Source organism: Lampetra planeri, chromosome 23, assembly GCF_965212315.1.
Source record: "Lampetra planeri chromosome 23, kcLamPlan1.2.h2, whole genome shotgun sequence".
Lineage (NCBI taxonomy): Eukaryota > Metazoa > Chordata > Hyperoartia > Petromyzontiformes > Petromyzontidae > Lampetra > Lampetra planeri.
Window position 1 is genome coordinate 10,039,204 of NC_136129.1, and position 12,966 is coordinate 10,052,169.

The 12,966-nt window shown below is 45.6% G+C and overlaps 2 protein-coding genes across 2 annotated transcripts in view; one reads left to right on the forward strand and one right to left on the reverse strand.

Moving 5' to 3' along the window:
* LOC144726474 (WD repeat-containing protein 90-like) overlaps positions 1-8,126 on the reverse strand; it is a 33,433-nt gene extending 25,307 nt beyond the window's left edge. The window contains exons 1-10 of the mRNA XM_078605212.1: positions 7,935-8,126; positions 6,496-6,587; positions 5,280-5,456; positions 4,323-4,461; positions 3,850-4,023; positions 2,569-2,692; positions 2,037-2,107; positions 1,654-1,760; positions 692-946; positions 58-120 (exon numbers count right to left, since the gene is read on the reverse strand). Coding sequence (XP_078461338.1) covers positions 58-120; positions 692-946; positions 1,654-1,760; positions 2,037-2,107; positions 2,569-2,692; positions 3,850-4,023; positions 4,323-4,461; positions 5,280-5,456; positions 6,496-6,587; positions 7,935-7,947 — 1,215 coding nt within the window. The 5' untranslated portion in view covers positions 7,948-8,126. The remainder of the gene's footprint in view (positions 1-57; positions 121-691; positions 947-1,653; positions 1,761-2,036; positions 2,108-2,568; positions 2,693-3,849; positions 4,024-4,322; positions 4,462-5,279; positions 5,457-6,495; positions 6,588-7,934) is intronic.
* A 2,278-nt stretch (positions 8,127-10,404) lies between these two features.
* On the forward strand, positions 10,405-11,674 carry LOC144726476 (noggin-like). The gene has a single exon (XM_078605215.1). It carries the CDS (start codon positions 10,716-10,718, stop codon positions 11,553-11,555), a length of 840 nt encoding a protein of 279 aa, XP_078461341.1. The 5' UTR covers positions 10,405-10,715; the 3' UTR covers positions 11,556-11,674.
* Positions 11,675-12,966: the final 1,292 nt, after the last annotated feature.

Below are 12,966 nucleotides of genomic sequence, written 5' to 3' on the forward strand. Positions count from 1 at the left end.
CGAATTGGTCTGACTGCATGTCTGAAACGTTTATATTTTCCCAGGTGAGAGTCTGACCTTGTGTTTAATGACCGGAGTCCCGATTAGGTCCACAGCCTCTGGAACCTCACGTGCAAGCATCTGTGGCGAAATGGTCATTCATTAGCTGTATCGTCCTGAAACGCCTGGCTTGTCTGCAGGAATAAAAATGCTAAACACCCTCCTATTAAAAGAACAGTTATTACAACACAATGCCGTATGTTGACGAGTGCACAAGGTCACGCAGACTGGAGCCACGGGTCCCTGCAATGCCAAACACACTGGAAAGATCAACATGTTCCGCCGCAAGCACTCAGGGGCATGGTGACCCTGCCAGGAACGTTTAAATGAAGACCAGAACTTGACACTTTAATAGCATGCTTTACTCATGAAAGGTCAACCTTTTAAAAAGTTTAATTCCATTCTGAAAGTTGTAACAATAAATGTTGGCAAATGAGATGTTAAAAACAAACATTCATCACTACAAACGTATATCAAAAATGTTTAGATGTTTTCATTTTTTATTTTATTCCAAAATAGTTGTTTTGTTGGAAGATGTTGTACTAAGTCGTGGCACTTACTCAAGCCTGCTTTAACCCTCGAGGCAGACACACCGTGCAGCCAGGAGGGATGAACCGACCACTCTGAAGCCACGGCAGGTCCAGGATCTCACCTCGGCTGGCCGGCTGTTACCGCCGCCCGCTCTCTGCGCGTACACATGGATGCAGCCATCATCGCCGAGGGCTCCGGCTTCTTGCGGACTTGAGTCCGCGCCCGAGTTCTCTCCGTCGCTCCCCTCCCACGAGCCTTCCCCGCCGCCTGCTCGCCCGGTGTTGTCGCCGCCATGGGCGCGCGAGATTCCATCAGTTGGTGTCCTCAGGTGCACCTCTGGCAGGCTCAACACCACGAGCCGTGACTTATCGGGTTGCTGCGCATTCAGCGAAGCCGTGGGCGGCGGGGGGGGGAGGGGAAAAAGAAACATACGTTTCGTGAATTTCTATTGCGGGCAACTATAGCGAGTGGGCAGGGACAGTCACGGGAAGACCGTGAGTTCACGCTCTGCATTATTACTCGTCACTAACTGTTGTAGGTCGCTCATTGGCTCCACGGCCTGACATGAAATCAGAGCAAAATAATTGAACTGGTGTGTGAACCTCGTGCTGACAGGTCTTAAGAAGCAAACTCCATAGGCATTTATCTTACACATAAACCTGAATGTCTACTGTGATGTATTCTAGATCAATTGTTGTGTTCGGGTACTCGGCTAGGCTCTTTGCATATTGCTGATTTTTGCAACTGAAAGGATGAAAGGTTGTTTGTGTTTTTCTTATATTGTTCACATACATTTTTCTGAAAAACATTACTTTTTAACCAAAGCTGAATTTTCACGCCTGTCGTTTAATTTTCACGCAGTTATTTCGTAACGTACAATCCTTGTGTTTGCACTGCAGATCGCCCATTGCAAAAGTGACTTTTGCCTCAAATAAGAATCTCAACTCGACTCATCAAACGCGTTATACGTTACACACGCCAGCGACACGAGGCGGACTAGGGGCTTTTCACGCAGAAATGTCGGTGACCTCAACTGCTCTCCTTCCCGGCCCACGATGAAGCGGCCAGATGCACCGTGCGTACCTTCCTCGGCGCCGTCGTCTGCTGAATGATGGACACTCGCTCGTGGCCAGATTTGCTGGCGTTCACCATCCTGGGCACGTTCCTCGCTGGACTCATTTGCGCAGGAGCTGGGAAAATTTGTAATTTTTTCAAACTCTGTGAAAGTTTATTTTTCTGTTTGCGCGTTAAACTTCGCATGGATGCCGTTACACCCTTGGCCAGTTTCTCAATTCAAATGAGAGCTTTGAGCAGACACTGTGAAACTACGCATTTGCGGTTACAATGGATCGTTATGAACTTGCTACACTTAATGTGCTTTGCTAGAAGCTATTAGGTTATTCAAAGAACTCGCAAATATGTCCATGTGTGCATAATACTTGGCAATAGTCTCTGTACAACATTACCTGTGTCTGGTGGCCCTGCTTGCCCCTTCTGTATGGAGTCAAAGGGAAGGCGGTTTCCATTTGAAGGGAATCTGAAAACAAGGCCAAAGTAACTGCTTAGAAGCAACTACAACAGGCAAATATCACCAAGTTACAAGAAAGTTTGTGAGCCAAAATTACGTCAGTGTACGTCAATGGTGAGTTATTGGAAGTGTGCACTTTGTGCATATAATGAATATACAAGCCAAACTCTCGTTATGCTCCAATATTTGCCCTTTGCATTTAAACGTTTTGGCTGACAGCACGGCTGGACTGGGCTATCAGGCAAATAGGCATTTTCCTCGTAAGCCAGTCCTGAAACTAGACCATCACAAACTGGGCCCAAGTGAAATAATTTTCAAGATGATTGAAGTTTGGTTTTGAGAGTGATGCCTTAACTCCAGGACTGACTTGTTGGAAAAAAACAACCAGTTACCCACTAAGCCAATCCACCTCTGCTGAAAGATAGACATTAACATGTGGAGCACAAGGCTTGCTTGTGGCTGTACCGCACCTGATATAGTCATAGAACTCGTGCCAGCTGGAGTCTTTGGGGACTGGAAAGGCCATTTCCCGTGGCATTGCCACAAAGCCCTGGGACGTCAGACCTGAAAGCTTGGCCTCGGCAAAAGTCAAACCTGTCGGTGAAGCAACAGACATCACAGCCTGGTTTTCTTTCAGAATTGTGCCCACTCGGGTCACCCCGCAAAGCATTACATTTTAAAACAAGATAGTGTGAAAACAAAAACTTCCCGTTGTGATGCTCTCCATGCGATGAAGTTTTCAGTATATCTTACTCGAGTCACAGAAATAAACAACAGCGATGATACAACATGACATGTTTAACTAAAGTTTGGTTTTGTAGAAGTGGAAAGTGGAAACTTCATTTGTGAAATAAAAATACAAAAGTACAAAAGTAGGGACATGAGCAAAAATGTGTAATGCAACTCGGTACAAAGCTCATCAAAGGAACATTTATTGTACATGAAAGAAACTTCTTTCGTAGGATAAAAAAACACATCTGCTTGAAGGTAAAACTGCCTCTGAACATAGAAGCAACAACATTCTTATGTTTTGCAGCTCAATGAGCTCTCAAAACCCCTTATCACTCCCACCCCTCCCTGCTCTTAAGTGTCACGGCCATTCGAGAGGGAAATTGGGACGAGAGCCCTTCATATGATGTTTTTGCCAAATCAATGATTGCTGTACGCCAAGTACAAATGCAATTGCATATAAGTACAGATGGCCAGGGGAATTGCACTGAATGTCCTCACACCAATGTGACCCTTTTCAAAATCTCGGTTGGTGTTATGGGGTCAAATGAATGAATGTAAAAAAACGAAACACATTCGTTATGGGGACCATTGCCCGAATCATCATAGAAACGTCACAAAAAGGACCAGTGGCAAAACTTCACCTATTATATTCATTTATTTGAATGCCTATTGCACATGTTTCACTTTAAGACAGTTTTATTGATGACTGTGTTGTGATCTTTTGTTCATTGTGCTTGTGCAGAATTGCCCGCAGAGTATCAACAAATAATTTGAATAAATGTCAGTTACTTAGAAAACCAGTATGCACGATTAGCCCAGTTCATGTGACGGCAAATTTTAAATTCCATCCGATTTTGGCCAAAAATGTCACAATGTGTCCATAATCAACGATGAAGCGTATCCCCAATGCAACGTGTTTCCGCTGAATTGAAGTGAATCTCGCCTGACACGTATGCAGTAAAACGATAATCAAATGCTAAAAGGAAAAATTACGACCGTTGGCAGGTAGGGGATCCCACCAGGCTGGTAGATGGCGTCGCTGGTGAAGATGTTGCGCACCGTCATGCAGGAGCACAGCTTGACGCTCTTGACGTGGCTGTAGCACTGGCTGAGGTAGCAGGACAGGACATGGTGCAGGTCCAGCATGAGGCACGTCCATCGAACGTTGCCTGGAGCTGGACCTCGGTCATCCGCTACCAAACACACGGCACATTTGTCTCTCGTAAGCCAAAATCCGTATTCTTATTGCTCTGCGTTTTGGATATTCTAAGAGCACATATACTAACGCTTGCCTCCAAAGTGTTGGATTGCAGGAGTGAGTCACTATGCTCTATCATGCTGACCAGATTGGCCTTAAATAAGCAAGCATCCATAAATTGTACCAGGGCATTGCATTCATTTTACTGCAATAAACAATGCAGAGAGAATAAGGGCATCTGGGAACAGCAGCAGAGATTAGTGTGATGTGAAGGAGGCATCGGTTTTCTAAAACCTTGTTTGTTGGCGGCTGCAGTTCGTTCATGCACGGAGTCCTTGGCTCCTCCACACAGGAAGGGAAACTGCAGCCAGGTGTTGGTGGATTTAAACTCTTTGAAGAGATTCGAGAACGAGACCCGGATAACCAGACCTTCCTGCGGAAATGCAAATGAACAAAACATATGTTACCTTTTACAAGCAGCCAGTAGCCATCAAGTTGTGCCCAAACATGTGAAAGGATTAGAGAATCTTTAATCATGGGTAGAAAAACAATCTTACATGTTTTCTCATAAACACTGCCTTATAACAGAAAATATGTTTGCATCATTCACAGTGTATTATAACAGAATATAGAATTAATGATGTCAACGCTTTCGACCCTCTCGCAAATCCCACAGCTGCGAACGGTCTCCCACCGTTAGATCTTCCCCTTGATCAGCGGACTCGTGGAGACCACTCCAATTCCAGTCTCACTAACTGGCCCTTTCAAGTGTATAGCTTACTCCCTGTCTCCATAATAGCTGCCATATGTTGCTCCAAAAGATAGGATGTACGTCAATATGTAAAACCATGACGAAAATAATGAGAAATTAGATAACACTACACAAAAATGATTGAAGATGCCATAACAATCAATGGGAGCATAAAAACAGCTAGACGTTGATAATGAGTAAATCACAATTAATAGTCTGTCGAGAGCAAAATGGAACCATAATGCAGGACTGCGAAAATATCAAAACTAACGGAGGAATGCGATGCAGATCTTTAAGTGTGTCACAATTCATATAACTCAGGATACAAATTGTCAGACGAAGAAGAGAATGTCCCAGATGCCAAACTTGATGAAGTCTGACTGACTTTACTGTAATGATACTATATAATTTGTAACTGTACGAGGGCCTATTGAGACGGAAAGAGATTTGGGTATGATTTTCTTCCGCCTCGCCTTGGGGGCCAGGGAGACTGCACTCACCTGTGTGCACACATCAAGATGCACTACGAAGAACTTGTTGGGCAGGGGCTTGAACAGCAGGTACAGGAACCGCCCCGTAAGTCCGAGCGAGTGAGCGGGCGAGCTCGGCAGCTTCACATAATTTGCTGCCGGAACCGAGCCTGTGATCCGGTACACGGTAGCCTTCAGAGTCTTGTCCTGGTTAGAGGAAAAATCGCATGCCACGTGCTCTTGCCATTAACAAAATAACACGCCCTCACTGTGCTGTTCACAGTAAGAACCTGCATTAAATGAGTCAAGACAAGAGTGGAAAAATAATAAACAAAACAAAAGGTAACAATTCGTACCAAACCTAAAAGGCACAAGGCTCACAAGGAATCATGGCATTCAAAACTCACTACAAATGCAGTCTAGTAAAGGCGACATTCCAGGTTCTAAGGGAGTTTCTTCTTTCATACCATGTAGCTAACTGTTGTAACCGAGTGGCGCGTGTTACTTAAGATATCTTCTCGCGAGAGTGGGAACACAGAGAGTGCAATACGCGTAACTCTTGGGCAGAAGACACAATCCAAATGCTGTACCCCTTTAATAAACGGCTTTCATGGGCCCCCTTGGCTACTCAACAAGGGCTGCTCTGGCTACTCGACATGGGCCCCAATGCCTACTTGTTCCCACAGCTTAAAATGTGTTTCCACACGCCTGCATCTTCAAACAACATGCATTTTAGCCCTTGATTACTTTAAGACAGTGCTGTGTGTAGAGCCGTTACAATGCTGCCAAATGTGGTTAAAGTTTTGACAATAAAGATTGACTGGAGTGCTAATGGCATTGGAAGACATGTATTGAAAGCTACACAATACTGGAATACAATTTAAATATAAATACAACACCACCTCAAGATATGGCTGCAGAAAAAAAACACGTTAAATTAGGGTTTTCACTTTACCAAAAATGTAATCTCTGAGGCTTCAAAATCTTGGCCTAATTGAAATGTGACGGCATAGAGAAAGTGTGCCCCTTGTGAGGATGAAGAGGCCTACTACTCTGAATCGTCTTCAGAAGTAGTTTGGTCACCTCATGTTGTCGTTCTCTGACACATAGATGTGGAGTCCCGAATGTAAAGATCTGCATCTCATGTCATGACGCCGATAACACAACAACTCGGGGAGGGGGGCTCCAATCTGCATGTGAACATGAATGCAGTGAAAGAGAGCATGTGATTGAGGCAATTACTCACCACCACTGCGGATACATCTCCGTCTTTCGCCGCTCTTTTCCACTCGTCCACTTTGAAGTGTTTGAAGACGTTGACATAAGGTTGTTGCCACACTAGGAGGGAATAAATAAACCATTCAACACATGTGAGCCGTGGGCAAATATTTATGTTATGTTACACAAAATATTTATTTACCCCACAGATTTAAAATGGTACTCTTAATCTCTTCTCAACAGGTGATTCAATATTGTAAAAGAGATGGCTTCATATCTTACAGGAGTGTTGGGAAACATGAAGACGTCTTGAAAGGAAATGTCTTATCCCACTTATTTTAGTGGGGTATATATATACATGGATCACCCGGCTTAATCAGACATACACGTACCTATCCACGCAAATACACACACAACACACCCATGGATGTGCACAGATATAAAGCGCCTATGATATGCAGTCGTGAGATTATTATTCCACTTGCATATTCCGTCTATGGGTCTCTGTGTGAGTCTATGGGTCTCTGTGTGAGTCTATGGGTCTCTGTGTGAGTCTATGGGTCTCTGTGTGAGTCTGTGGGTCTCTGTGTGAGTCTATGGGTCTCTGTGTGAGTCTATGGGTCTCTGTGTGAGTCTATGGGTCTCTGTGTGAGTGAGAGTCTATGGGTCTCTGTGTGAGTCTGTGGGTCTCTGTGCGAGTCTATGGGTCTCTGTGTGAGCCTATGGGTCTCTGTGTGAGTCTGTGGGTCTCTGTGTGAGTCTATGGGTCTCTGTGTGAGTCTATGGGTCTCTGTGTGAGTGAGAGTCTATGGGTCTCTGTGTGAGTCTGTGGGTCTCTGTGTGAGTCTATGGGTCTCTGTGTGAGTGAGAGTCTATGGGTCTCTGTGTGGGTCTGTGGGTCTCTGTGTGAGTCTATGGGTCTCTGTGTGAGTCTATGGGTGTCTGTGTGAGTCTATGGGCCTCTGTGTGAGTCTGTGGGTCTCTGTGTGAGTCTATGGGTCTCTGTGTGAGTCTATGGGTCTCTGTGTGAGTCTGTGGGTCTCTGTGTGAGTCTGTGGGTCTCTGTGTGAGTCTGTGGGTCTCTGTGTGAGTCTATGGGTCTCTGTGTGAGTCTATGGGTCTCTGTGTGAGTCTATGGGTCTCTGTGTGAGTCTATGGGTCTCTGTGTAAGTCTATGGGTCTCTGTGTGAGTGAGAGTCTGTGGGTCTCTGTGTGAGTCTGTAGATCACAACTGCAGTACACAGCAGCTTGTAGGCGTTGTCATAGAAACGCCGTTGGAACTTACAGCAGCAGCAGCAGCGAGTGTAAGCACGCACTAAGGAGTAGATTGTAAGCGCGCAATGAGCAACACGAGGCAATGCAAGCACAAGTACAAGGTGGGAAAACAAACATTTAACGTTTTAAAAGAATATTTTAAATCGAATTCCGTTCCTCACACCGCCGCTCACGTCAGGATGCCCAACTCACGTTTGCTCGCCATCGTGTTGTCGATGTGTGTGCGCGTTGTTGTTGTTGCCGTTGTTGTTGCTTGAACCTTGCTGAGCACTCATCAGCTTTAACACAAATACGCGAGACAACGTTGAAACCTGTTCAAGTGTTCAACATAAGACGCAGGCCAGAGCAGTGGATCGCAGCGCCGACGGAGATCGCCGATTGTGGCGGGCGCGGCGCGCGGGAATCGGAGCCGCGTCCCGATCGGCCGTCGATTGCTTTCGCCACATTGACACTCCTTGCGTCAGATGCCGGATTATAAGACGCACCACCATCCAGTCCGGTGCGCACTTATTTCTATACTCTATGGTTCTTTCGGTAAAGTCACGTAGGTATTAAATAAAGTAAATCACTTATTTCTATTCAACCCCCCCCCCTCCACAACAAACAAACATGACCATCGCTGTCAATCCCCTATCAGTGCCCTACCTCGTTACAGACAAATTCAGACCGTATTGGTCACCCCATGCCCTTTCTAAATAAAGTTCAAGTTTCAAGTTCAAGTTAATTTATTAGGTAGAGCCCTGTGAGCCATTCGGCTCTTGAATCGGGTGCAACCGCAACAAACAAAAAACCAAAACATGAACAAGAAAACATCTTAAAGTAAATATGTGACTAAGTGCAAACAGAAAATCCAAGAAGAGACAGCAAAATATTGCAGAAAAAGCACCGTACACCAACACTGTGTGCAAAAAATCCCAGTGGGATGCAAGTCAAACAACAACAACCACAAGACAACTTAGATTAAGGCCATCAGTCTAACTCTGTACTACAACAAACAAACATGGCCAAACCAAAAAACTTTTCGAAAATCACCAAAATAAAGCCATGAAAGCAATGGAACAGTGATCATAGGAACTGTGACCGAATTTTTACAATAAACGACAAACAACATGTACCACCAAAAACCCTGCAGCCATAGCTGGCTGCATGAGCCACTCCACAACAGCAGCAGGAGCATCAGTCGGAGTGTCAACATTTTTCAATGCACCTTTAAGATCAGCGCACTAAATCAAAACACAGATCATACTTTGCAGCGATCATCCGGAGCGAAACATTGTATTTTAGGCCACTGAATAGCAGTGTCAGCTAGGGGTGTACAACTCCTCTAGAGCAGTTTTGAGTGAAGATTACAATCTCAACGTTCATCCCACAAAGTCCCATCACAAGGGAGTAAACACAAACAAATGGACAAATGTTTTGTTGTTGCCCCTATTGGGTGCCTGCAAACTCAATGTCTCTGTACAAGAATACGGGGTAAACCGTACGGGTTGACACGGTTATGCATTTAGATGTTGCGTAAAATATGAATGTCCGGTCGCAATGAAGTTGTACAATTTAACACGTAGGCTTTCGCGACCAATATCATCCATAGTATCGTTTTTTTGGGTTCGATCGCTTAAATTGCAATGGGTACCTATTGCATTGGGTCCCCATTGCAACGGGTACCCATTGCATTGGGTACCTATTGTAATGGTACCTATTGTGATAGGTGCCCATTGTGCCCATTGTAGTTTAGATGGCCTTACGAGTGACGTCATCACATCCTCGCCTCTTATTCTTGGTTCTTTCGGTAGTCACGTAGAAGGGAAACAATAAAATAATAAAAACATAAAAAACAAAAAAATGTATTGTTTTTATATATTTAATATTAAATAAAAATTTAAAAAACGAAAATATATTGTTTTTATATATCTAATATAAAAACAATTGTATTTTTTTTCCCTTCTACGTGCCTTTACCGAAAGAACCAAAAATATGAATCCCCTGCAGTCACGAAAGCTTTAAATCAAAATGTAAATCCTCGCCTCTATTTAAGGAACGAGACAGGAGGAGGATTTCTACACAAATCTGGTTGCTGTCCGCCTGATGATGCCGGTTGTAGTTACTGAATGTTGTTTGTGGCTTTGCTCTGCAACACACAACCGGTGTGCTGTACTAGTGACGAATTGGCCACTTTCTATTTACATGACAATCCTTACTAGTTGGCCGTGTGTGGTGGTGGGGGGTTTAACGATCTAACTCAAAAAACCTCTATTATGGAAGTTGTACAAATCTGGCCAAAACCCACGCAGGATCCACACCGGATTATAAAGACGCACCCCCCCCCCCCCCAATTTTTTGTTGTAAAATCCGGGGGAGTGTCTTATTATCCAGAGAACACGGTGATCGATCAATGCTGTCTGTGAAGTGTATTATGCAAGACCACATTCCGTGTGAACCCATACGATCTACTCTGTATTCTTGTACCGCCGTTTCAATACGGGCAAAACGAATGTTTTGTCTATTTGTTTGTGTTTCTCCCCTGCGATGGGACTTTGCAGGATGAACGTTGAGATTTGATTCATAAGGGGGCAAGGGGTGACCTTGGGAAATCAGTGGAGAGGGAGACGCGAGAGAGAGACGTCTCAACACTTTGTGGGCTGCACGTGGACTTGAACAAAATAACCTGCACGCACTCATGTCCACAGCGCAGACGTCTTTGCTTTTTACGCAATGGTTTAATTCATGGCACAAACGTTTCTCGTCACCGTTTCTATTCCTATCAAAGAGGACGTGAACTCTGACCCTTCGCCTTGACAATTTGTCTCCGATTTCCCCCCAGCGTGGTATTTCGTCCGCAGACTGTGTTTTTTCTACGAGGCGACCGAACAACCTTGGCGTCAACATTGTGATGTCTCAAAGGCAAGGTTGTCTTGTAAGCTGCCCATATAATAAACAACGCGCTTCAAGCGATCACACTTCGACGCAGCAGCCATGGATGTGAAGAGCTTGCTGCTGCTGCTGCTGTCAGTCAACTTCGCTCTCTGCGCAGTGACCTCTTCGGACGAGTCTCGAGGTGACGGCGATGACTTTGGTCTCTTCGCTTTCGGACCCAGCGACGTGGGCCAAATGTCTCGCCCGATGCTGCGTCCTTCGCGAACCCACGGCGCGTTCAGCTTTCCAAACCACGAGGACAACTACCTGTACTTCCCCAAACAGAGGGACCTCAAGTCCGCCCGACTGCACAACATCCTGGGCTCGTCCTTCGACCCATTCTGGATGTCAGTCAAGAGGCCCAGCAGCAGCGGCAGCAGTGGCAGCACGACCGGTGACACGGGGCCCCTGGCCACGCGGAGCTCGGCTGTGCGCAACGCCGCGACCGCCGCGGGCAGGAAGCTGCACGCCGCAGCGAGGGCCCTCAACTTCACCGTGCTGACCGACTCCGGAGCAGCGGTCACCGCCACAGAAGCCACCGTGGCCTTCATGACGCGCTGGCTGCTGCAGAAGGCCGAGTGCGGCGTCGCCTCTTCGTGGCACGACCTCGGCTCCGTGTTCTGGCCGCGCTGGATCCGGCTCAACCACTGCGAAGAGAGCGGCGGCGGAGGAGGAGGAGGCTGCTCCTGGCCGGCGGGGATGTCCTGCGCACCGGCGCAGTCGACGCACATCAAAATCCTGGCCTGGCACTGCTACGCGTTACGCAGCGCAGCCGTCGACGGGCAGCCCCCCCCCCATCAGCCCCTGCAGAAGTGCGGCTGGCGGCTGGTCCCGTACCCGCTGGTCACTGCCTGCACGTGCGGATGTGGCAAGCACAGCACGGGACACGGAGGGGAGTGAATCTCCCCGCAGCAAAACAACAAAAAACCCACTGCGACTCGTTGTGCATTGGTGTTGGGGAGGACGATGGGGAGGACGATGTCAAGGACCCCCCCCCCCCCCCCTTTTCATTGGGGGGGCTTTTGGGTACGGAATGAGGCAAACGTTCTTGTCTCGCGGGGTGTTCAAGACTTCGATTTTGCTGCGTCGTTCTCAGTGTTTTTGCTTCCGTCATTCTGGTGGGCCAAGTCGCTCTTGCGAACGATCCTCCGCTGTCCTCCTCTCTTGAGAGTTCTCACCTGCTTAGACAAAATAAACTCGAACAAAGCTCTCAACTTGGTTTCACGGTAAATTGTAAATGTCAGGCCGCAGTGCCCAACTCCCTTGAGCTCGAGTCGGGGAATACGATCTTGTGTGCAGGAATATCACGTTTCTACATGTCGATTTGTAATCGAGAGAATGTTATGTCATGTTATAGTTTCCATAACGAGCATACGATGTATATTCAATTGCACAAAACTAATAATATTTGTATGTGCACTGTAATAGCTCTTATTTTTTTTAAAGAAATATCCATGAAAAATATAATATAGCATTAACCTGCTTCATTATTCATACATCTTTAGATACTACATATACAGCATAATGTATATAATATCATTTGGATACACTTAACGGGTTGCTGAAGTCTGTAATTCAATCAGGAAGTGCAGCCCAACTTAAAACCTGGGCTCAGATTTCCACGTAATCGAGGGGCATAATTTAATTTGCTGGATAATTGCATAAATATATAACTGTTGAATACAGTCGTGCACGTTGTCAATTGAGAGGTGTACATTTAAACGATGCAAGATGACGAATTTAGATGTAATTGTACAGTTCTGTGACTGAAAGTGACACTTATTTAGTTAGCACTTATGAGCATTACCATCTACAAATCCAGGTAACTTACACTACAGGAAAAATAACGTATGCATATTTGCAGCAGTTAATATACCAAAAATAAACCATGTTGATCCCCCATCAATATCACGCTGTACTATCAGTTATATTAGGTCATGCTTTTTAGAGGTAAGTTTCTAAATTATATAACACATTCATCAATAACACCATGGCATTAAAAGAGAAATATATAATAGGTGGCATTTTGGGCAATGGCGTTTTCCTATGCGTCATGAAAAAGGCCCATTGCTTCAAACGTCACCTATTACATATTACAAAAATATAGAAGTGTTGACGAATGTGTTGACTTTTTTGGTGCATCACTGCAAATTCAGAATCACCAAATAATTAAAGTTATATCATGGAGTCGCAGAAGTTGATGTTAGAATGCCACCAACAGCTTGCTTAGTTACGGAATAAAAAGCTTAAACTTAAGCCTGGTGCACACCGACCAATCTGACCTCGGTCGCACCCGACCCGGCCCGACAAA